The sequence below is a fragment of the Pteropus alecto genome, unplaced genomic scaffold (genome assembly GCF_000325575.1).
Source record: "Pteropus alecto unplaced genomic scaffold, ASM32557v1 scaffold21, whole genome shotgun sequence".
In the NCBI taxonomy this organism is placed as follows: domain Eukaryota; kingdom Metazoa; phylum Chordata; class Mammalia; order Chiroptera; family Pteropodidae; genus Pteropus; species Pteropus alecto.
This window is the reverse complement of record NW_006436282.1, coordinates 22845943-22870597: the sequence shown is the minus strand read 5'-3', so window position 1 is coordinate 22870597 and position 24655 is coordinate 22845943. Positions and strand designations below refer to the sequence as shown.

General features: G+C 38.9%; 1 protein-coding gene and 1 pseudogene across 6 annotated transcripts in view; one reads left to right on the top strand and one right to left on the bottom strand.

Annotated features, from left to right (window-relative positions):
• Window positions 1-24655, top strand: part of PDE1C (phosphodiesterase 1C) — a 411511-nt gene that overhangs the window by 306472 nt on the left and 80384 nt on the right. For all 6 annotated transcript variants that reach the window (XM_015589544.2, XM_006912049.3, XM_025046880.1 and 3 more), the window contains 5 exons: window positions 10794-10907; window positions 12568-12750; window positions 13723-13789; window positions 18192-18308; window positions 20054-20194. In XM_015589544.2, the coding sequence (XP_015445030.1) occupies window positions 10794-10907; window positions 12568-12750; window positions 13723-13789; window positions 18192-18308; window positions 20054-20194 (622 nt within the window). The remainder of the gene's footprint in view (window positions 1-10793; window positions 10908-12567; window positions 12751-13722; window positions 13790-18191; window positions 18309-20053; window positions 20195-24655) is intronic.
• LOC112479776 lies at window positions 12152-12270 on the bottom strand (annotated as a pseudogene).

The following is a 24655-nucleotide window of genomic DNA, read 5'->3' as shown; positions in this document are numbered from 1 at the left end:
ATCCTGATTCCAGCCTGGTTCATAAAAACCTCCCACACGTGTTCTTTCACGTTCGTTTTCCCTCTGTGACTGTCTTGGAAACCTATGTCAAAGTGGAGCTACAAGGTGGGACAAACAACCCTGATTTAACTCTCCAGATCTCTTGACTTTGAGTTCTGAGTCACCAGTGACGTGAGGGTGGCTGCTGTACATCTGGAGGTGGCAGCAGGGAGGGAAGCAATAGCAGACTATAACACTTCCTTTCCTACCCATTCCTCCCCAGGTCTGTCCTAGACCATGGACTGTCACAAACTGCGCTGTCCTCACACATGCAAAGCAGTGCCCTCAAGTCACCTTAGGAGTTTCTCAGTTTTCTTTGAGTTTTGTTGTTTTATCCTATAATTCTTCTGGAATTAACCGTAAGGAAGGGAGCTGTGTTAATTCAGCATCTTGTTAGCTATTCTTAGCTGTATTTTATCCATGAATTAATCATATCTATATCTGTTATCATAAAATTAAAAAAAAAAGTGGAGGGAAAAGGTAATCTTGATTTGTCTTGCTGAAACAGACTATGTTTCTAATATGGTAGAATTCCTGCGATTTTGCCGTGTGAGTGCTGTAACTTCTCCGGGTGATTCTAGCGACACAATGCAATTCCAACGGAATGAGAAACAATCCGGGGAAGGAGATCGAGGGGGCCACGGGGCTGAGTCGACGCTTAAGATATAGAGAAACATGTCTGTGCATGGTTTCAACCTCCCTCAATCTCTCAGCAAACTTCCTTCTCATTTCTGCTCATCTGCCTTTTCTCATTACCACCATTCAAAGATGTTTTTAGTTCTCATTTCTTTGGTCTATTGAAACAGATGTTTTTGAAGTGACATGTTTATCAGCAGAGCAAAGCGATGGTGATTCTTTCCACATGAATAGCTGCAAATGAAAAATGGCTTCTGGAACTTACCTTTTGGCAGCCTGGCAGATTTCGTCCTCTTCCCCCTCCACAATCCCCAGTACGGCCTGTGGCAGGTTTTGAATGAGGCTCTGGGTTTTCTTATTTCATTCTTTTTATTTCTTTTTCCTGAAGAACAATGGCCAGTAAAATGGGTTCTTCTATTACTGTCCCTTCCCGATAAGCTCTGTCCACCTAGAGTCATACGTTAGAGAGATAGTGTTTTTTTATTTTTTAGAAATAGAGATTTTCCTAGTATAATTGTGAATCTTGCACTTTCTTTTTGGTACTATTTCCTTTTAAGGAAATGTGTGAGTTGAGTGATGGGAAAAACAAGGGATAAACTGGTTTGTAAGGAATATTTTTTATACGACCAAGAAGGATGGGCAGGGGGAAACCTTTTCCAAATCACTGTATTATATTATTACGGGAACTCCAAAGGAACAAAGTCAGTATTGTAACTTTAACCTTAAGTCATAGAACCTCCTAGACTACTATAAAAATATAAAAATATAGGGCTTCTTTTGAACTGAGCGGTGCTTTCTGCCTGGCGCTCACAGGCAGTGAGCGTGCGTGCATGCATGTGCACACTTATTCTCACGCACACAAACGCGCATCCTGGAAGGAGATTTACTGTGTAGAACAGAAACTAGGAGGAGACTGAATGTGCAAGGCTGCTCCATGATGGAGCTTCACGAAAACAAAAGGAATGCAAATATTCATCAGAAAATCCACAGCAACCAAGAGCATATGTGGTAATACCCTCCAGTGGGCATCTGAAGAATGAGTCCATGCTAATGGAATGGAACAGTCACATGCAGAGTAGGATAACTCTCAAAAGCAGTTTATATTTGGCTGTTTTATTTTTTCTTGTAGTGGATTTTTTTTTTTTTTTTTGCTTATCTTAATATAAAAGTACATGTTCACATCCTTACTCGGACCAGCTAGACACTGAGAGGAGAGGGCTGGAGTAGTGAGGGTAGAGAGATGCAGGCCCAGAATTAAATGCTTTATATGTCTTGATATTTGGGAGTCTAAGTCTTTCAGCTTTGTGCTTTTTAATCAAAACCATATTGGTTATATTTGGTTGTTAGCATCTCCAAATATATTTTAGAATCAGTCTGTCATTTTTCACCAAATGACCTGTGGAGAATTTGTTTGTAATTACACTGAATCTGTAGATAAATTTAGGCCGAATTCATATTTCTAACATACTTAAAACATTTTTTTGAATATGGATTATTCTTCTGTTTATTAGGTCATTTAGACTTCTCTCAATAATACCTTACAGTTTCTGTGTACTATTTTTGTCTTTTGTAAGATTTATTCCTAGATACTTTCTATTTTAATGCTTTCGTAGTGCCATTTTGTAATTGTTTATTGCTGTTTAACCAGTGACCTTGCTAAATTCACCTTTTAATTATAATAATTTATTTACAAATTGTTAGATATCCTGTCTATGTATCATTTCATCTGCAGCGACACTTACTTTTTCTTTCCAGCCTTTATACCTTTTATTTCTTCTTTTCTAATTGAACTGGTGAAAACTTCCTATAAAATCTTGAAGAGAAGTAAAGATAATAGACATCCTTATATTATTAGCTAGTTCAACAGAAAAGTTTTCCATATTTCAGTGTTCTATCTGATTTTTGCTGTAGTATTTTTGTTTTAAAGACCCAGTATCAGATTTAGGAAAATCACTTTTACTCCTTCTTTGCTAAGATACTTATTATAAATATTTATTTTCTCAAATACTTGAAAATTGTATGATAATCATACAATTTTTCTCTTTTATTCCTATTAAAATAGTGAATAACATTTATTCACTGATTTAAAGTGTTAAACCAACCTTGCATCCTGGCAAGTTTGCTCGGTGCTTGCTTTCCTTTTTCTTTATTGCTGGGTTTAATTTGTTAAAATTTTGTTTAGGATTTTTGCATCCATGTTCGTGAGAGAGACTGGACTATAATTCTTTTCTTATAATGTCCTTGTTTGGTTTAAGAATCAAGAATATGCTGGCCCCCAAAAATAAGCTGGAAGGTTATTATTTTTTTCATGAAAACAAAAAGAATGCAAATATTCATCAGAAAATCCACAGCAGTTTTCTAAATTCTTTTGCTTTTCTCTGGAACACTGTGTTATTTCTTCTTTGAATATTTAGATGAATTCTTCAATGATGTGATTTAACACTGTAGTCCCTCTTTGTGGGGAAAAAACTATGAATTCAGTTTTTTTTCAGTAGATACAGAGTACTTATATTTTACCTTTTTTCTTATGTCAGTTTTAATGAACTTTTCATGGATTTTTTCCATTTCGTCTAAATTTGTTAATGTATCTGAGAAAAGTATTTATGATAGTCTTTTATTACTTTTTGAATGTCTATAAGATCTGTAACGATATTCTTTTTTTTGTTCTTGATAATGGTTATTTGTGTCTTATCTCTTTTTTCTTGAACAGTCTTTCTTGACATCAATTTTATTAAGCTTTTCAAGGACTTAGCTTTTGGCTTTGTTGACTATTTCTGTTATAAGTTTGTTTTCTACTTAGGTTTTATTTTTGTGTTTATTTTTTGCTATCATTTACTTTTTTTGAATTAACTTGTTCTTTTTCTAATTTCTTGAGATGATTAATGAAATCACTTATTTCCAGGTTTTCTCCTTTTCTCATGTATTCATTTAAGGCTATATATTTCCTGCTTTACTTGTATGCCACAAGTTTTGATGTATCGTATCTTCATTAACGCTTAAAATTATTTTCTGATTTCATTTTTGACTCATGGTTATTTGGAAGTATATTTTTAAATTTCCAAACATTTGGAATATTTCTAGTCATTTTTTTCTGTTGTTAATTTCAAGCTGAGTTTCACTATTGTCAGAGAACATTATCTATAGGATTTCAATTATTTGAAATTTGTTGAGACTTTCGCTATGACCCAGCCCGTGACCAGTTTTGATAACTGTGGTATGTGCACTTGAAGAGAATGTTGTACTCTGCAACTGGGTGTAGTGTTTAGTACATGTTCAATTAAATCGATTTTGTAAATATTGTTTAAAGTCTTCAATAACCTTACTAATTTTTTAATTAGTTAATAACTTATATGGGAGGTATGTAAAATCATAGATATGAACCTAGGCACCAGATATTTTTTCTTCAGTGAAAAATTAATTATAGCCCAATAATTTATTTAAATCTATTTGTACATCTGCCTTAAGCATGTGCGCTTGGGAATCATAGAAGCACATTGCTCTCTTACTTATGGCATTAACAAAAGGTACAAGTCACATAACCAGGCTCTTCATGCCAATCATTATTTTCATTGGTGTTCTTGTTTTTGGTTTAAAGGCCACTAAATCAGGAAATCACATGCCCCAAACAAGTCCTTTCCCAGAAATTACTAAAAGCAATGATCTATACTACCACCACACTCATGCACCACCCTCTCAAAATGCTGTCACATGAGAGATAACATTTGGATTCCGCTGTTCAGGGTACCAGACAAGCCTTAATTACAACGAAAATGTATAGAATTTTCCCACTCATTCCTCTATTCTACTGCTAGATTGATCTTTCTAAAATGCAAATCTTATCACACTTCACCCCATTTAAAAAAATTCGGGGGCTCCCCATCATCTCCAGGAGAAAATTAAATTTCTTTAGTTTGGCACACTGAGCCCGCCAGGGTCTGGCCCCTACCTTCTTCTGAAGTTTTATCTCGTCATGCATCTCTGAGTTCCAGCCACCCGTGGAATTCCCTGGCTGGATCACAGTCTTTAGGCTGCTCCCTCAGTCCAGAGCCCACCACTTCTCCATCCCACCTTGCTTGCTCAGTTGATGCCGATCTGGTTTTAAGATGGCTCTGATGTCACCTCATCTAGAGAGGACCTTGTTATTTGGAGAGTCCTTTCCTCTGCACTTTCTTGGCACCTTTGTCGTACCTCTGCCATCACGCTTGCTGTACTGCATGGCATACGTGGACTCGTCTGGCTTTCCTAACTGGGGGAAGGCATTGCATTTTCCTCCTTTGTATTCCTAGAGCCTATTACAGTGTCTGCACACAGAAAGCACCCAGTAAGTGTTGAACGAGTATTTCAAGTGCAGCCATCTTAATTAATTATAGAAACAAATCACCAGAAAAATATTCAGATGGCGTCATCGGGTGACATTAAAGCATAAGCCTGAAATTCACTTTGGGCATTTCATTTGGGGGAGTTGTTTTAATTTACTTTCTATGGCATTTAGGTAAGTGGCAGGGGATGGGAATTACACAGAGGAAACAGGTGTGTGAAAAATACACAGAGACGCCTTTGGCTTACAAATCCACAGATGTGATGGACTGAAATAGTGATTTTTTTTTTTAATTCAAATGAGTTTTTAGGACTCATGATTCATTGGGACTTGTAAGAGAAGTACTATAAAAGATACAGTTCCCTTCCATGTTCTTTCAAACTAAACAAAGCCTGTCTGAGACAATAGCCGTCTTCAGCCACCCTGCCTTAGGAGCTGCTCGTCCGTTCTCATAGGGGACAACCTGGGGCAAAGTGGACAGATATAAGGACGTGTGTTTCATGGCTTTTTATGGCTTTTTATTCCAGTTTATTTTTGCTTGTGCTTTTCTGATGATTTCATTCCAGTAGCGTCTAAAGCTCAACAAATATATATGCTCTCAAGGCATAGTATCGTAGAGTTGTCAGGACTTCACTTGGGTAGGAATAGCACCTAGTCCATGGTCGAGCATAACTTTCTAAGTTATGAAACTGAGTCAAAAAGTTCCTTCCTAATAAAGTCAACTCCATTGGTTCTAGAAATTATCTTTGTGAGGAAAAAAAAGAAGACTCCAATGGACTTTCGAATTTCAAAACACAGTGTTCAGGCCTTTCTTCACTCAGTTCTTCTTTTCTAAGACTTTTATGCGTTCCAAACGGTGGCAGGATCTCAAGGGAACTCAGCGTCCAGGACTTGTTCTGGACTCGAGGGCACAGAGAATTGAAGTGATGCCATGTTTCATTGTATGCCTTGTAGTAAAGGAGCATATGAAAAGCAAAGAGGTCTTGTGGAGAAATGAAAGTCTCATGTAAAGATGCAACGCTTCATCCACAACGAAATGGTACACTAGCCTAACAGAAGGGCATTTTGCCAAAGTCTGAAGGCATAAGCTATTCCTAAAATGGTGTTGTACTTCTAGACTGGAACTGTTATTTGGCAGTCACAGTGACAGAAATGGATGGAGTGCTGGAAACTATGAACATTCATTCAGAACAGAAATTTTATTGTTGTATATTTCCTGTTTCCATCCTTTCCTTTCTCCCTTTCTCTCTTTAGATGCCCAGACTAAAATTCTTTTGAGTAGTATTGAAAGAGCTAGGCACGTGGACTACAGCTTACCATGAGTCTTGTCCTTGGGGACATTGGCCTGTTACGTAGAATGAACTCACATGGAAAAACATCTAGACAGACTTTACTAGGAAATCAAAGGTGGACACCTGAGCCTTCCTCCCGTAGGTAGTCTTCTCCCAGTTCAACAAAAATACTTTATAATACGAGTATGAAAGATCTTGGCTATTTTTTTTTTCAGTCTTTAGGATTAGTTGGTGACCAGTGGCGAAAGAGCTAATTTGAAACTGTTCTTCTCATAAAGCAATAATTTCACCAAGAGGTAGGTGGTAGGTAGGGTATGGGGCATGATGTTCCAAGAGGGATAACGGACTGGAGGAGAGGATGGACTGAGAGCCAACGGAGCAGCACCCACCCCAATGCTACCCTAAAGTTCAACAGTATTGGAAAATAGAGACATCTGGGATTTCCTAGGGTTTGTGTGGCAGCTACATAAAGCAGAAAGCTGGTAGCTATGTGAGCGGGGACAGGCGTAGCTTGTATCTGATGGGCGCTAGTCTGTATAGCAGCTGAGTATGTAGAAAGTTGGTCACCACTTAATTTTTTTCATTGTCCTTATAGTCTTTTTATTGTTATCATTTTTTAAGATATCTTCTCTCTCAATATGGCCACTTTGGATGGGATTATCGTTTCAGCTTTCACCTTTGTTTCACAGGTCTATGTTTTCCAGAATTTTATTGAACACAAAGCAGACAGATGCTCCCTAAAATTTATTTCTGTTTCCATTAGTGAATTTTCTTTTCTCTGCATCTCTGCTTGCTTTATTGCTGACTCTTTTCACAGTTTTTCTTCTTTCTGTTTAGTTGTCCTTGAATAAAGAGAGGTGAACATCGGCTGGGTGTTTACCGTACACACAGTGGGTCTGTTGTCCTAAGCTCCCTTCCTGTCTGCCAGAATCTTCTGCTCATCTTATAAGCTCGAAAGATGGGAGTAGATTTGAATTTCTGGTACTACTTCTGCATCTTCGAGATACTTTATTCTTTGTCGTTTCTTCCCTGGGTTTGTCAAAGCCACGGAGTGAGGGGTTTGTTTGTGTTTCCAACTTTCTTTTGGGTCAGACTTTCACGCCAGATAAACACGGCTGTGCCCAGAGTCTGTCTGACACTACTGGCGACCACATCAAGGGGGAGCCGCATACTGCTGATTTTCTGCTAATCGTGGCACAAAGCCTGGGACTTTCCAAGGGAGACGGTTTTCAGCGCTGCTGATCCGAGCCGCTGAGTGGGAATCGGAGTGATGCTCTCTCTGCAAGCACCACTCCTGCTCTGGCTTGGTGTCCTGGCCACCAGGTTACAGGATGGCATGAGGTTCTTCAGGACTTGATTCTCCTGATACTGTGCTTTCCCAGGATTGGGAATTGTTTATAACTGCAGATATTAAGTGACAGTCCATATGAGGTTCTTAATAATTTCAGTTGTTTTCTGTCTGATTATAATTAGTTTTTGGTTCATAAAAGTGACATAGGAAACATTTATGGAATAGGAACTTATCTTAGGAAAAGAAGTGTCATTCATGTCCATGTTTACTTGTCCTCGTGTAATGAGTATTATATTTCATCTGCCACCTCTTTGTAATCTTTTAAAACTACTTGTCTATTTTGTAAAGGTTGGCTTAATTAAGTCTGTGTCATGAATTCACATTTCGTTTAATTGGAGACCCATAAATCTACCCTGTTTGAAAGACTACTGTCATAGAGTCTGCTTTATTTAAAGTTTTTAGTTTTTGTTTTCTGGAAAGCATATTAATGATGAGATTTTGAATTTATCCATGCCTGAGAATATATTTGTTGTCTTCTCATATACATGGTAATTCTATTAAAAATAGATATAGATATGGATATAGATATAAATATCTTGAATGACACATTAATTTCAAAAACTGGTATTGTTGTTAATTTGTCTTCTGATATTTGGCATGGGAGAAATTTACGGCCAGATTGAATTTTTGTTACTTTGTAAGTAATAGAGCTTATTTTCTCAGACTTTCAGGTTCTTTTCTTATTCAATGAAATAAAAAATTACATACGTTGGATGTTTTTATTTATTTTTTTCTGGTTTTAGTTGATCCTTTTTTATCTGCTTGTAAAGATTTTTCTTCAGTCTAAGAACACTTGTTTGATTCAAGCTGCTTCTGTTTATTTCCTGTGAGAGCCCTATTATAAGGAGATAGGATCATCTGCTTCTTCTATTAGTCTTCGATTTTCCCCCTTCATTTTTTTGTGCTTTGTCCTATCCTTTTAGGTTTTTGAGAATCGAGATGCGTTCTGATTAGAGATTCATGTCAATTCCTGCTAGGAACTTTATGCCCCACATGGAGGAAGAAATAAAAAATAAAGTTTAAATTTACCCTCATTTAACTTTGCCAGTTCAGAGTCCAAACAGCCTGCCTGGGGCACCGTTGGGGCCTTGGAGGTGATAGTGAAAGTTAGAGGCAGACCTAGCCAGGAATGTGTTTTGCTGAAGAGCTCCCATTCCTTTTTTGGAACAATTTTCAGGGCACGCTGCTGCGGTCTCCCTGTTCTTTGGCAGGCTGGCTGTCTACTGTGGGTGAGTGAGGGACCGGGAAGCCCATCCATGCCAACTCGCTGTCCTGTGCTGCCTCTGAAACTCAGAGCACTTGCTAACGCTGCAGATAGGAGCCTCAGGGCTGGCCCCCAACTCCAGGCCTGCAGAGGCCTCTGCTGATGTCCTTTGCACATTGCCCTTTGCATTCTGGAGAGTCACACGTCAGGTAGTGGCTCAATCTGATTTCCTCTGTATTGTGCATCATGGAAATTCCTGGAAATTTCTTTTGTAAGGCTGGTCCTCTTGCCTACTTTTTAAGGTCGATGCAGAGTCTCTCCTCCTTCTTTATTGCTGATCATTTTCATGTAGACCTAGAGGAGTAGTTTACATCTTGCCAAGAAGTCAACCTGTTCTCTCTAATAAATATATGTCTGAGTTTATTATTATTTTTTTTAAGTCAGGTTATTTTGAAGTCAGGAAGGTGGGATCAGCCTTGGGAAATGGAGACTTGATGATAATCTTAAGTATCCTGCTAGGATGTTTCTCATCTTACCCATGATAATCAGAGTCACCGAATAACAACAACGGCAATGATGATAATTGTGTTTATAAAAAACAACTGGCACAAAGTCAAAGAGCACAAAGTCCCGTTGTAAGATGAATGCATTCTGGGGTCTGATGTCCAGCGTGGCTGTGATAGTTAGCAAGTGTTAGTTTTGAGTATTGTATACATGAAAGTTGCTAAGAGTACATCTTAAATCTTCTTACCACCAAAAAATATATGTACGTATACTAATGTGAGGTGGTGGATGTGTTAACTAACCTCATCGTGGTAATCCTTTTGCAACATATATGCGTAGCAGATCATTGCATTGTACACCTTAAACTTACACAATGTGTGATATGTCAATTATGTCTGAATAAAGCTGGACAAAACCAACAGTGGGTCACATGGTTGATGAGACTGTATCAATAGCAATTTGATTTCATCTTTATAGCAACCTAGGAGATTTAGTGGTTGGATCTCCATTTTTTAGCTGATGCTCAGAGAAGTGAAACCTTGCCTGGTATGGCATAGGCGGTGCCTCATGACATGTCCTCAGAGGTTCTGCTTATTTCTTCTCTGGCTGTCAGTCTGAAGAGTTGTCCTGTCTCCAGATCTCTGTGGTGTATACAGTGTTCCCAGTTACTGGACTTTGATCATATGCTGGCATTTTGTTGCTCTCACATATACTAAGTGGAGACAATGTGGAGAGAATGTGACTATAAGTCAGAGGAGAGCACATTTTATCATTTCTCGTATACTCTTGACTAGCAGTGGGGAAAGTCTTGTCCTAAGTACCCTGGTTTATCATCCAGCCTCATTTTTAAAAAATTTTTTTAACTAAGGTATTTATCTGTTTCTAGAGGAATTCTTCCTGTTTGGTGAAATAGCTTGCCTTTATGTATTTTTTTTCACAGCCCTCTAAGATTATTTTGATGATTTAGATCTGCTCGGCTGTCTGGGAACATCTGTGGGCCATCCAGAAGGCTGCTATTCTCCATGATCACTGTGAACAAAGCGCTGTCCACAGAGCTGAATCTGACCTGGTGTTTGATGATGTTGTTGTTGCTCATGCTTTGCTACATTCAATTAGAACAAAAAAATTAAAAAAGGAGAAGTAGCGAAATCACTGATAATTTAGGGTACTCTCAGAAAGACAAAAGGTAGTTGTGGACGCTCAGTGTCTAGTGAATGAGAACATTTTTGTTTTTGCTTCACCGTGGCAAAAATGTGTGCATTTATTTTATCGCTTGTTCCTAGAGAAATACTGGTCAGCTCCATCATTATTAGATTTGTGTTTTCCTTTCAAATATATTGGAATAAATAATAATAAAAAAAGCCAGTAGCTATAAAATATATCACTATAATTGTAGGATTAGTCTTTGTTCCTCTATTCTAACTGAATTATGTCTTTTTCTCTCCCTAGGTTACGGTCTTTGGTCAAACAATTAGAGAGAGGGGAGGCTTCAGTGGTAGATCTCAAGAAGAATTTGGAATATGCAGCCACAGTGCTTGAATCTGTATACATTGATGAAACCAGGTAAGCTAAAAATGACAAAAAGTTAGTGCAGCGATGGTGCATTTCATGTTATATGGTTTTTCTGAAATGTCCCCCATGGCATGTATGAAGTAGCATTCAAATGACTGGTTTTAGAGCTTAAGTTTCCACAAACGAATGGAGTAGATTCGCACATCACATATCTTCTGTATTGCGTCATCTATAAAGGAGTTAATAGAATTTCTCTCACATGGCTATTATGATAATGAAATGAGATCATAGAAGAGGAGAAAAGTTAATTTTAACAAATCTGGTAAGATTTCTTATCAACCGTGGGGTTCCACTATAAGTATTGCGTATTGTTAGCCTCAGTCTAAAGATTATGTTTCTACTTGAAGTCACGGCATCTATCTTTAAGTGAAGGCTCCAGAAGTTATGGGGAAGTGTTTATTCAGCTTATGTACTCAGTGTACCTCCTTCGATCTTGAGTTTGTTATTGATTTTCTTAGCAGACTCTTTCCACTTGAATTATCTAAAAGTATTAAAGTACTTGCATTTGAAAGTAACGAAATTGCATTTCTTTTGAAAAATATTAAAATGGTGAATATGAAAGGCTTTTAAAAAAAATTCAGAGGAGCACCTCTGTCAGTATTTGTGATGTCTCACATTCCTATGCTAAATTCCAATCTGAAACGACTTCCCAGTAATATGAGAATTGTGTGGCTTAGTTTTTGGTGACATTCTTAGTTCCTAATTTAAGAAAATTTGATATCATAGTTTTTTTTTTAACCAAATGTTATGTTTTCTCACCTTTCTCCCAACTCATGTGTCTAAAAGAAAAAAAAAGTCTTTTCATTGACACCTGTTTTTACTACTTATTTTTAGTAGGGCTTAATATAAGTATAATATACAATTTTAAGTTTTATTGTAACTTATTACTATTTATGTTCTGTTCTACTTGTCTGACCTGTGGACAAGTTTGAAAAATCAACTAAGCATACCTGACAGATGATTTAAATCTCTGTCCTGAAATAAAGAGACTATTATTTTGGAAATTTTGCTTGAATTTAGACATTGAAGTTCCTGTAGTGTTCTATCAAACTGGAGAGAGTATCGGTTGACATCATTTGGGTTGATGTGATTTGGGGTAATACCTTGCAAAGTCTGTTTTTTTATTTTCATTTTTTATTTATTTATTTATTTATTTTTAGGCAAGGCAACTTTTGGTTGCCCTCACAGATTGCAAGGACCTTTTCAGCTTACAATCCCTTATTTTTTATTTTTTACGCCCACAGCACCTGGTCTTCCTAGGTGGTCTCTCATCCAAGTACTAACCAGGCCTGACCCTGCTTAGCTTCCAAGATCAGATGGGATCGGGCTTGTTCAGGGTAACATGGCCATAGACATTTTTTTCTTTTTTAAAAATTTATTTTTATTGAGCTACATTTGGCATGTAACATGTGTAAGTTTGGGTGTTGATTTGCAATGTGTCGATTTGATACATTTATATATTGCAATATGATTACCCCAGAGCATTAGCTAACACCTCTATCACATCACATAATTGTCCTTATTTTTTTTGAGGCAGGAATACTTGAGGCCTAGTCTCTTAGCAACTTTGAAGTTTATACTACACTACTGTCACCTGTAACTCTAACTTCAGATTTCATCTCGATGTCCTGGTTGTGTTTCTTGTGTTCAGGCGACTCCTGGATACGGAGGATGAGCTCAGTGACATTCAGTCAGATGCGGTGCCTTCTGAGGTCCGAGACTGGCTGGCCTCCACCTTCACGCGGCAGATGGGGATGATGCTGAGGCGGAGCGAGGAGAAGCCACGGTTCAAGAGCATCGTGCATGCAGTGCAGGCTGGGATATTTGTGGAGAGGTAAAGACAGCTGTCACTCCATGATCAAGGCAGCAAAAGGAACCCCGGGTTCCTATAATGGGGAGATTTGCTTTGATGTAGTCTTGGTATCTTTATAAATACTGAAAATTCCAGATGGAAACAGCTCGTCTTGAATGAGAGATGGCTGAAACATATCGATTTTAATCTCTGTAGCATCATTCAGATGAGCTTTTGTCTTTCCTCAGAATTCTTTTTGTTAACTAGAGAAGATTCAGTTTGAGTTCAGTCTCTCCTTTTTACAGAAGGACATCGTCTAATCCATCATCCTTTGCTACAGGTGGATGATGCCTGCATTTGGAGCAGATCGGGGACAGCTTGTCAACCCTGGGAGGGCAGTTCATTCAAGGGGTTTGAGTTCCCTGTGAAACTTTCCAATTTTGTTAGCCATTTTGTTCTCTGGAATGAAATAGCCCCCACTTCACCAGAAATAGATTCCAGAAATCAATTTATTATTTCTACAATCCTTATTATACAAATGGATATAGTCTTCCTCTAATCCTTATTGTACAATTACAGGGTTTTGAAATGCCACAGTTCACCTGGGACATTTTTTTTTTCTCTTATTTTTAACAGTTCTAAAGAACAAGCCCCTCTAAATGGATTGCTCACAGGAGTTCTTTACTACATTGCATACTGTCTATGCTGTACTATAATTCACTTCTGGTGGAAGAGATGACCCATTTCAATAATTTAATTTCCAATTTGGGTGACCTAGAATAATTTTTGTTTGTTTGTTTCAAATAGTTTATGTGTTTGGGATCGCTTTGATTTCTTTTGAATTTAACACTTAGGTTTGAGTGACTATGAAAAAGGTTTATAAAGAAATTTTAGGTTCCTCGAGTCACCAGACAATGTGACTTTCTATTGTCGACACTTGATATAAGTCGGTGGCCTGCTAATTCTTTTTTGTAAGATATAATATTGCATTTTCTTCCTCTCTGACTTTGCCAGAATGTATAGACGGACATCGAACATGGTTGGGCTGAGCTATCCACCAGCTGTTATTGAAGCATTAAAGGTAATGCCAGTAAAAAAGTCTTACAGTGTACATAGTACCCTATAAAAAGTGCAGTTGCATTTGTTGTTAGAGAATAGGAGGCTTTCTTTTACCGTTTATAGATTTCCCATTCATTCCTGACTTTTTATATTATCTTTCACGTATCTGTTCTAACAGTATCACTGTCTTTCCAGCCTTCGTCTTGCTAAATTTTTACCAAATCAAATTCTGTATGGGTTTTCTTTCTTTCTTCTTCCTTGGAGTCATGTAGTGAAATGTACAGTGCTCTGGCGTTAAGGGACTCCATCTGACATTGACCAAAGGAGATCAAACTCGTTCTGGTTATAAATACACAACACCAGGAGGCTCTTTGGTGATCATAATTGTACCATTATCTGATTACTTACTCTAAGTCCATTTTATAGATAACGAACTGATTCTCAGTGACATTTTAAAAAAGACCCACTTTATTAGAGACAGAACTAAGGTTTGCTACCAGAGTTCCAGGCACATCGTAAGCTCCCAGTAACGTCTTGCTGCGTGAATGTATGCTCCCAGAGTCCTCGTCCTCTCTATATATTCTACTGTTTTCCCAAGACTCTCACGGAGCCCAAAAGTTCTATTTGAAGTCACGCAGAATTTTTGAGTTGAAATGAACTAAATCCTGCACAATTACTTCTTATCAGGCATGCTCTTGGAGTGATATAGACTATTTCTAAGAGTCTCGATGTGGATGTACTCCTCTAGGTGTGTGTTGATTCAGATCCACTGGTCTGAGGGTAGCCCGGCTGTGTTGAGCTGATTTGGCTTCTGGACTTGGGGTTGGGGCTGTGCTAAGGCCCGGGATTGCTGGGCTAGTTGACATTGCATGGTGCCTACACATGGAGTCCTGTCCCTTTGCTCAAAGATGTCCCAGCATTCTGACTATTGTTAAAGCTATTGTTATCTTTCTCTGAAACCTTAAAAATATATCACCTGATGATATTTTCAGAAGATAAATGACCTATTCGTGGACTCAAGGGTAGGAGTGCTACTTGATCAACTTAATGTCAAGACAGAGTCCTTTAGGGCTATTTTGATTAAATATTTCATAGTCCCTTTCCCTGGTCTCAAAGACTTTCACTAGCTAAATTCGCAAGACTCTATATATTCAGATTCTCAGTTTTCTGTCTCTTCTTAACTCATCTTAAAAATAGGAAGGATGCTCTAAGAAGGATACAGCAAGAAGAAACACATTTTCTCTCACTCCCCTTCAGCCCCCATTCTAATGCCCAATACAGCAGTGTGATTTATATCGATATTTCCCATTTAATCAGTGAAATCATTTCATATGAGATTTGATGTTTCATGACACCCACTATAAAGTCACATTGATTTTCATAATTGAACCTCCAACATTCAGTGAAAGTCATAGGAACATTAAAAGCATCTTTTATGTTTAATTTCTTCCTTTATTGTGAACATAAATGCAGGTGGTTATGCTGGTACTGTGAAATTTATGAAAATCTTTCTTCCAAATTGGAACATTATTTTCTATTCATAAAAAAAACTGAGGAAAATGTGGAACAACCTGTGATGTGCGTGAATTGTTATTTTATGCTCATGGGAAAAGTAATTCTCAAATGCACATCTATCTTTCTGAAGGGAAAGATAGCGACAAAGAATAAGTACCAACTCCTCCACAAGCGTCGCTGATGGGCACATAGGGCTAAGGCGGCTGGTTTCTGTTCATCTTCTCCCCTGTTCACTGGGGAAGTTCAAGACCTTTTTACAATGTAATATTTTTCTACTTCCCTAAACTCTGGTTTTATTGGCAGTGAATTGGAGGCGAGTTGGAGAGATCACATAGATAGATACCTTTTTCTCTCGTTTTTAAATGTAGTGCCTGTTAGAAAAAGGTTACTTCCACTTCACTGCTAGCCGTTTATATGGAATCACTGTTGTTTTCTTCTATTACAGAAAATTTCCCCAGAGACTGAGAGAATACAATTTAAGAAAATAACCTCCATGCTACTATCATGTTAACCCTTTGTGATTAGTGTAAAAACATGACATAAAGTAACATTTAAGTAAGAGAACAATTAACCACCATCAGTCTCTTAATTTGAAATATGTTGCATTTTTGTCCTTTTTATTTTTTCCATCCAATATGTACTGGATTCTCATTCGAGGTGTTTTTTCCCTTGCCCTCTGAGGTGGGGCTATGGGAAATGCAGAAGCGCGCCGTCCTTCAGAAGCGTGTGTGTCGTTCACCTTAGGAAGTGATGCCCTGGACAGACTCCGGGTCTAAAGCAGGAGAAAATGAGGAGATTTGGCTTCCTTTACGTGGGACTAATAGGAAGTTCATGCAGTTTCTGTACAGGAATGGACCTTGGGCCAAGCCTGTGAGCGAGGGAGAATGGCTTAAGACAGTTAAGCAGGTGCTTGTTGAAACGCAGACTCTAGGCCCAACACCAGGATTCTGCTGAGTCCCCCACCCCAAGATCAGCATTTTTTTCTGCATGCCCCAGGTGGTTTTGAAGACTATTGAAATTCTAGAATTATGGCTAAGCGCTTCTGAAAATGAGGTGTGGGGGAGGACATCCATCTCACTCTCTATTTACTCATCCTCTCATGTCTCTAAATCCTGATGTTCAGAATAAATCTTGACTTCTTACTGTGATAATCTCTTTATTTCCAGTAATAGCCATTCTTTTTTTTATTTATTCTAGAGATTAGGATTAAACATTGTCAGGCACAACAAAGTGTTTTCCCACTTACTAAGTTGTCAGTGGACTTTTTTTTAGGACTAATGGTCAGACAATGGATGTCAGGACAGTTGTAATCGTCAAGGCGAAGTTTTAGGTCTTGGGTTAATCTTAAATGTCCGCACTGTCTATGGCCTGAGTCACAGGATATATTCATTGAGTCTACAATGTCACCTGTCGGCAATGATGTCGGCAATGATGTCAGAAGGTCTGTTACCTGGTTCTGCTACTGAATGGCATTAGACCCTTCGTTTCATCTCTCTGAGGTTGTCAAACTGGGGAGAGCAACACCTATTTCTAGAGTTCCGAGGGTTTACAAGCGAATGTCTACACTTTATACTGCGCCTGACACAGAAAATGTACTCAATACTTGGAGCTATTTCTTTAGTTATTATAATGGAGGAGAAATTATTGAAAACTGAGGTGAGGTTACCACTAAGTATGCGTTGAAACAATAAAGTCTGAAACCCTTTTTGGGTTTCTTCATATACAGTTTGTTTTTTCTCTTCCCTGGCATCCATGAGAGAGACCCTTGATGTCCTTGGGATGATCTTGACAGTTGGGATGTTTGGAGAGGGACAGGATTGGGATGGGTGGTGGATGCTGGGATATGGTGAGGGCCGAGGTGAGAGCCACTCAAGCCAGTAGTTCCTGATAGCTCAGGTCACTTCCAGGGCACCATCTGACACCTTGCCTGGACTTTCTTTACTGAAGGGGAGACCCTCATCACAATGAGAAACCAAATGACTCTTGCTTTATCTGTTGGTTAAATATACCTTTGTTTACACGTAAAAATAGCTGGTTATAAGTCAAAGGCACATCGGACAAGGTTTACATATCTTTTGGAGGAGCTATTTATAGCCAAATTCAGCTTCAGACACAACAATATATGAGGAATGTGCTCAGCTTAGCTCTCGGTTTTCCTCTTTTTAGTACAGTGACTGCCAGAGTTGAGAACTAGGTCCCCAGATCAGTGACTCCAGAGTGGTGACATTTTTCTGACCTGTGAAACGAAGACTTTCTCCTTGGGTTCCACTCAGCAGTTTGGACTGAAGTGACATGTTATTTTGTTTTCTATATAATGCATGTTTCCAAACACATTTAAGGGGGGCCTTTTTCAACTGTGGACCAAGAGGAAGTCAGTGAATGGTCTCAGGGGCCTGGGGAGAAGTTGAGTAGGCAGGCACCCTAGGTTATTACCGGGAGAATTAAAAATTTGAAATTCGGCAGTCGTAGTGGAAGGACCTACTGGAAAGAGCATGAGCGGAAGTGTTGGGTGAGTGTGCACCAGTGTTCTGGCCTCGCCTGTGCCCCTAACACTCACTTGTGATGAGTCTCGGGGAAATTCCGTAACTTCCCAGTTACTAATAATACGTAACACTTAGAGTTGTTTTCGGAATAAATTACATTTTTATCACTGATCATAACACCTAGCATATGATAGGCACTCAATAAATTATAGCTGTTGTTATTAATAATAAGACTATTTAATATTTTATCAGTAAATGCTACATAGGTCTGCCAGGCTGGAGAAACTCTGGGAGTGGAAAGGGCGTTAGGGTCTTGGGCTGGGAAGTCCCGGGCGAGGGCTGCAGGCCACCTCCGCCACAAGGCGATCTGTAGCTGAGTGAGTGGATGTGGACTAAAGTGTTCTTCTCCCCCGCCCCTTCCTGCAGGATGTGGACAAGTGGTCCTTTGATGTCTTTTCCCTCAATGAAGCCAGTGGGGATCACGCACTGAAATTCATTTTCTATGAATTACTCACGCGTTATGATCTGATCAGCCGTTTCAAGGTCAGTGCCTCATTAAAAAAAATGCACACCTTTGTCCATCCTTGCGTGACTTTGGGGCTAAGACCTAGGGAATCCATTTAACGTAGACCAAAAACTGCACTGGGTAACTTGGGATGTATCGTCTGGACAGTCACAGCCATGAACTCTTCTGTAGTAGGAACCTTTTGTTACTCCCCTGCCTGGTGGGGCGCATTGGCCGGCATGAAGCTGGGGCCACACGTTTTGATCCCAGTCTTCCTGGAAGCATCGCCCGAAGCCTGAACTAGCAGAGCTCCCCATGGCTCTGCCCGCAGGTCTCATTTCAGCCTGATTTCACGGATGATCTCCTTCCACCCCGAGGCGACGGTAATGGAGACAGAGCATGTGTCTACTGTCTCTGCAAACTTTATTCCCCGCCCCTTGACTCAGATGCTGACAAATACTCTTACTTATCATCTGTGACAGATCATTGGTATTGTGCAGCCATTCATGATTCAAATTAATTCTTCGACTTTAAGTAAAGAGCGTGAAACGTTCTCAGTGTTCAGTCCTCTCGGCCTCTAATTCCATGGACTCTGGAGGGCAGCTGGGTTCTCCCGGGAACTCAGGAATTCATCTGCTGACATCTGCTCTATTATGCTCCCCATTCTTCTTTCACGCTATGGCAGTGCCTCTGGAAAATGATGCCTTTTTAATATATCGAGTGCTCGGGACAGCATGGTTCCTTACTGCTCTCTGAAGGACTGCATATTTGAGGCTGTATTTCTTACATAGCCATCAGTACTTTATGGCAGCAGTCCTTAATTTCTTTTGCATCAGAAACCTGCTCGAAAATCCAGTAGATGCCCAAGACCTTTTCCTCAGAGCAAAGCTCTCTGCACACGTACACAACTTTGCCCAGCATTTCAGCAGTTCAGAGATCTCTCACAAACATAGATCTCCCAAAGAACATAGCTTTCTTGGATCCTCATTTTAAAAATGATATTGAGTGACTCTCTGACATCTAAAGGCATGATTTACATTTTTAGAGGTTGGCAAATAGTAGATAAGGAAGAATGGGCCCAAGGAAGAACATGTTATGGACTCTCACACTGCATTACAATAATGTTTTCCTTATTTTTTTCTTACTGATGTGATTATTAGTCTCCTAGAACTAACAATCCTTTTCCCTCAGTTTTATACTTGACAATTTACCCTAAACCAAGGAGTTGATCCAGAAAACTAACACAGTGACTGATTTAAGGGTTCTTTTTTTTCCGTACAGATATTTTGCAATTGTTCTTTACTTTCTGCCACATAGAAAAAGAAGATATGCATATTTTACATCTTTGAGACAGAAAATCAATTAGGTTAATTGGAAATATTATTCTAAATTGCAGGGCGCCTATAACAAATTGTCAAGTAATAGATATAAGAGTATAGCCTGTTTCTGTCCTCGTGATAACGGACGATCACATTTTTTTTTTCATGTGTCAGTGGATACAGTCGTTTTTTCTAAAGGGCACCGTTTTCAGGAGGTGGTGGCTTATGTTTGTCATTTAGTGAATTAAGATCTTGGTGCACTTTATGTTTCGTCATAAGTGAGATATGCTGCATAGTATATGTTCATTTACTTCTCAAGAAATAAAAGACCAGAGCTTTTGCTTGAAAGAGAAATGAACACATACCCTTGTGCCCTAAATGCCTTTGGGACTATCCCGGGTAAACTCTCCCCCTCACTGAGGCTACTCAGTCACTAGCTAATTCACCTTACCGCTCTGTTTCAGATCCCCATTTCTGCACTTGTTTCGTTTGTGGAGGCCCTGGAAGTAGGCTACAGCAAGCATAAAAATCCTTACCACAATTTAATGCATGCCGCCGATGTTACACAGACAGTGCATTACCTCCTCTATAAGACAGGAGTAGCGGTAAGTACGCACAGGACCTCTGGGATGACATGAACACCCAGGTCTCTAAGACTTTTTACTTTGAAATCTTCAGAATCAGCATCAAGATAGACATTCTTTGGGTGTGGTTATGCTTTAGTCCATAAACCCAGTACACATTTGTTATCTTTTCTGCAGGGCATGTTGAAGATTTGCTCTAATATCTCTCCGTATTAAAAATGGAATACAGTGGGAAGAGTGTGGGCTGCGGAGCTAGATATAGTTGGATATAAATCCTTGTTTAATTGCTGATTAGATTTTGTGACCTATGATAAATTGCTTGAGTCTCTGAGTCAGGATTTCCTCATTTCTAAAATGGCGAAGAATGGTCTATCTTGCAGAAGAAGTACTGTGACAAGAATAAAGCATCAGCAATGTGAAGCGCTCTGTCTGCCTCATAAAGGAAACTCACCAGTTAGAAATTGTTGTTATTAAAACTTTACAGGATTTCCCCCACCCTCTCATCGATTTTCAGTTCTTCCTTAATGTAAAGCTGATTTCTTAAAAATATTATTTAAAAAGCTATTTTTTAAATTACAGAAGCACCACACAGGGAACCTGTTTGATGTGATAAAGAGTGTCTGCCAGAAACTTACAGCAAATGTCATAGTTAATGGCGGTTCCATGAAAACATGGAGCAAAGCAGGGATATCCATCTTAATATTGCTCTCGAGAATTTTTCTGAAGGTTTCAGTGCATGTGTATGGTATCTGAAAAAGTTAAAGAAGCATCCTGTGAAAATAATTTGATCATCTCCTTTAAAAAAAACCAAGAAAACCAACTCTAAATTATTAGATCAAATAAAAGACCTCAATAAGATCTGAATAAAATAGCTGCCTCAACACTGGAGATTACCAAGTGTAACAGAAAAACATACATACTCAGCAGTTAAAGTCTGTAACTTACCTATGAAGTTTTACTTCAAAACTGATAAAAAGGAAACTGTAAAACTAAATCGAAGGGTATAAACATAAGGCTTAAATAAATGAAGAAATACACTATATTTTTAATGCAAAGCCTCAGTATTATATAGATGTCAATTTTCCTTAAACTAATCTATAAATTCAAAGCAATTCCAATAAAAATTCGAATAGGATTTAAAATGAAACATGGTAAGCTGAGTCCGAAATTTATGTAAATTAGATATTTTACAACCTTAAAAAACAGTTTTGAAAAAGACAATGTGTATGGTTGAATAATTCTTACTTTACTAGATATTAAAATATCTACTGAAGCAATAGTAATAAAAACAGCATGGTATTGGCGCCAATATAGATCTATCAATGGAATTGATTAGAATTTCAAAAACTATACCCAGATATTCAGAGAGCACTTATTTTTTACAGGGTGCTCTTACAAAACTTACATTCTAGCGAGAGGCTACAGATAAAAGACAAGTGAAAAAATAAACAAGGAAATATCACTAGTGTTCTGCAGAGAATTAAAACTGGGCACCCACATAAGGAAAACTGGGAGTTCTGTCAGGTAGTCAGAAGAAGCCTCTTTCCAGAGGTAAGATTTAATCTAAGATGGTTGTGATTTTAGGCTAAGGCTCAGAACTGAAGAAGAGTATGCCAGCAGAGTTAGTGAAGGATTAGTACAAAGTCCCTTGTGAGAGAGCAGCTTTGTTGCATTCACGGAACAGAAATAAAGTGAGCGTGGTGGCAAAAGCACATGGGGGGACAGTGGTACAGCATAAGGTCGGAGAAGAAGGCAGGAGCCAGGCTCAATGTGGCTTTGTAGGCCCGGGTAATAAGTTCCGATTTTGTTCTAAGTGCAGTGCGAGGCCACCAAAGAGCTTAGACAGGAGAGCGACGAACCTGATAAAGGTTAGGAAAGTATTCTGGTGGAGAATAGATCTTGAGGCAGCCTTTACACAGGAGAGCTGTAGAAGTCTATTGGAGAGATGGTAGTAGTCTGAACTAGGAAGGACATCGCTGGGATATAGGGACAACAAGTTCTGTTTCTGAAGTAGCATTCAAAGAATTGGGTGGTAAATAGAATTTGGAACCTTAAAGAAGGGAATCAAGAGTACATCTTAGATTTTTGGTTTGATAAACAGGGTCGATGAGAGAGCCTGGTGGCAAAGCAGACCTTGGGGGAAGGGAGATCGAAAGTTTTGAGTTAGACATATTGAGTTTAAGATCCCTATCCGACATCAATGTGGAGATGTTAGGCTGGAAGAAAATGAAATGAGTGTAGAGTTCTGGAAATAGATCAGGGGTAGGCACGTGGATCAGGCAATGGGCATATCAATATCACATCAGACACGGAACCGGATGAGAATACCTAAAGAGAGCATGTGGCTGGAGAAGGAGGCGGTGGCGCTCTGCAGTGACTCCTGGAGCAGTCCAAAGTTTAAAATGAAGGCAAAGAATTAGAGCCAGCAGTAGTAACTAAAAAGGAGTATGGAGACATGGAAGCCAGAGAAAGACAGTGCTTCAAACGAGAATGGTAAATCGTGTGGGGCGTGACAAAAAGTCAAGTACGATGAAGACAGAGAAGTAAGTAATCACTGCCTTAGGCAACGTGGAAGCCTTTGGTGCCCTTGACATGAACAGTCCCAGTGGTCTGGGAAGGATGGAACACGGACTAGAGTATAATGGAGAAAGAATTGCAGGGGGAAAGGTGAGGACATGTCTACAGACGACAACAGTACAGGGAAAATCGCTCGGTTCGAAAAATGTTTTGGGGATAGTTGTTCATTTGGAAAACATGATGTTTTTGTCCTACCTCCAATTGTTCATCAAATATCAGATGAAATAATTAAAGATGTGAGTATAAAAATAAAAATTCGATCATAATAGAAAAAATAGGAGAATATGTTTATAACCTTGAAAAAAGAAATTCTTTCTTAAGTAAGCCTCAAAACACAAAAGTTATGTAACAAAATATTGATTAATTTGACTATATTAAAATTAAAACTGTAGGATAAAAAACATCATCATAATGAAGTACTTGAGGAAAATATAGAGAGAGCAAGGACTAAGATCCAGATTATATAAATAAATCAACCAACGAGAAAATGACACAAATTCAGTAGAAACATAGGAGGAAATTCATTATCAGAGTTAAGATTGCCTTGTCATAAAGTGTCTGTCATGAAAGAATATAATTCACATGTCGCGTCCTAAATCCCAGTGCCTCAGAATGTGACAGTATTTGGAGACAGGGCCTTTAAAGAGGTAATTATGGTAAAATGAGGTCCTTTTACGGTTGGGCCCTAATCCAATATGACCGGTGTCCTTATAAGAAGAGGAGATGAGGGCACAGACACGCACATGCACAGAGGAAGACCATGTGAGGACACAGCAAGAAGGCGGCCGTCTGCAAGCTGGGAAGGGAGTTCTCAGCACAAACTCACCCTGCCAGAACCTTGATCTTGCACTTGTAGCCTCTAGAACTGTGAGAAAAGAAGTTTCTGTTATTTCAGCTGCCTCGTCTATGGCCTTTTGTTACACCAGCCCTAGTAAACAAATGTAGAAGCTGAGCCAGGGTGTGGTCCCAGGTCTGACCTCTAGGGCCATGTGTTTCAATATATAGCCATGCTTCTGTGATGCCAGTGGCCAAAAAGGAGCCACGATAGTCTTACACCTCAGTGGCCTCATGTGATACTTCAGAACATTGTAATGAGGATCAAAATAGATGTGAAAATGTACTTCGGACTCATCTATTCAACATGTATTTAGTTAGTGCTTACTGTATATAGCGTACTATGGAGATGTGAAGGTGAATCATACACAGTCTTTTTTAGCCCTGAAGAAAAGCTCCCAAGCATTTACGCTCTTGCAAGTTGTCATGAACATAAATGTCATATCGTAGCAGCCAATGATCATTATGTACTGCATACTGTTCTTAAGTGAGCTCATTTGCCATTGAATTTTCATTATCAATTCAGGCCATATGCAGAATAATTCTTAAATATAGAAACTACTTCCCGCCCACTCTGTCTTGGAAATGCAGCTGAAAACAAACTGCTTTCATCGCAAGCTTACAAAAACAGTGGGGAGCATTCTGATGAATGGAGAACATATTGTGACTCTAACCTTTCATTACAAACCGAGAGGGGGAGCATGCTTTAAATCATTTTAGTTTTATAAACTGTAAGACACGTAGAGAATCAAAACATCCCATTGACAAAGTGATGTCTGGGCCTCAACATCAACTTACTGCGATCTGTTTTTATTACTCATTATTGCTTAACTTGGATGCCTAGAAGATGCTTCAATCTCTTCAGATTTATTTTGCTCACTCGTAAGAGAACAATCCTTGAACAGAATTAGATTGAAGAGTTGTTGATTGCATAGCTAGGAATCAGACTCTGAACTCCAGTCTGCTTTTGATTTAGGTCAAGAGCCCAAACTCCAAAGGTGACCTTGGCCCCTTCATTGATTTTGTTGGGCGAGGTGCCATTCATTTTTCTCTTCTCTTCTTTTTTTGTTT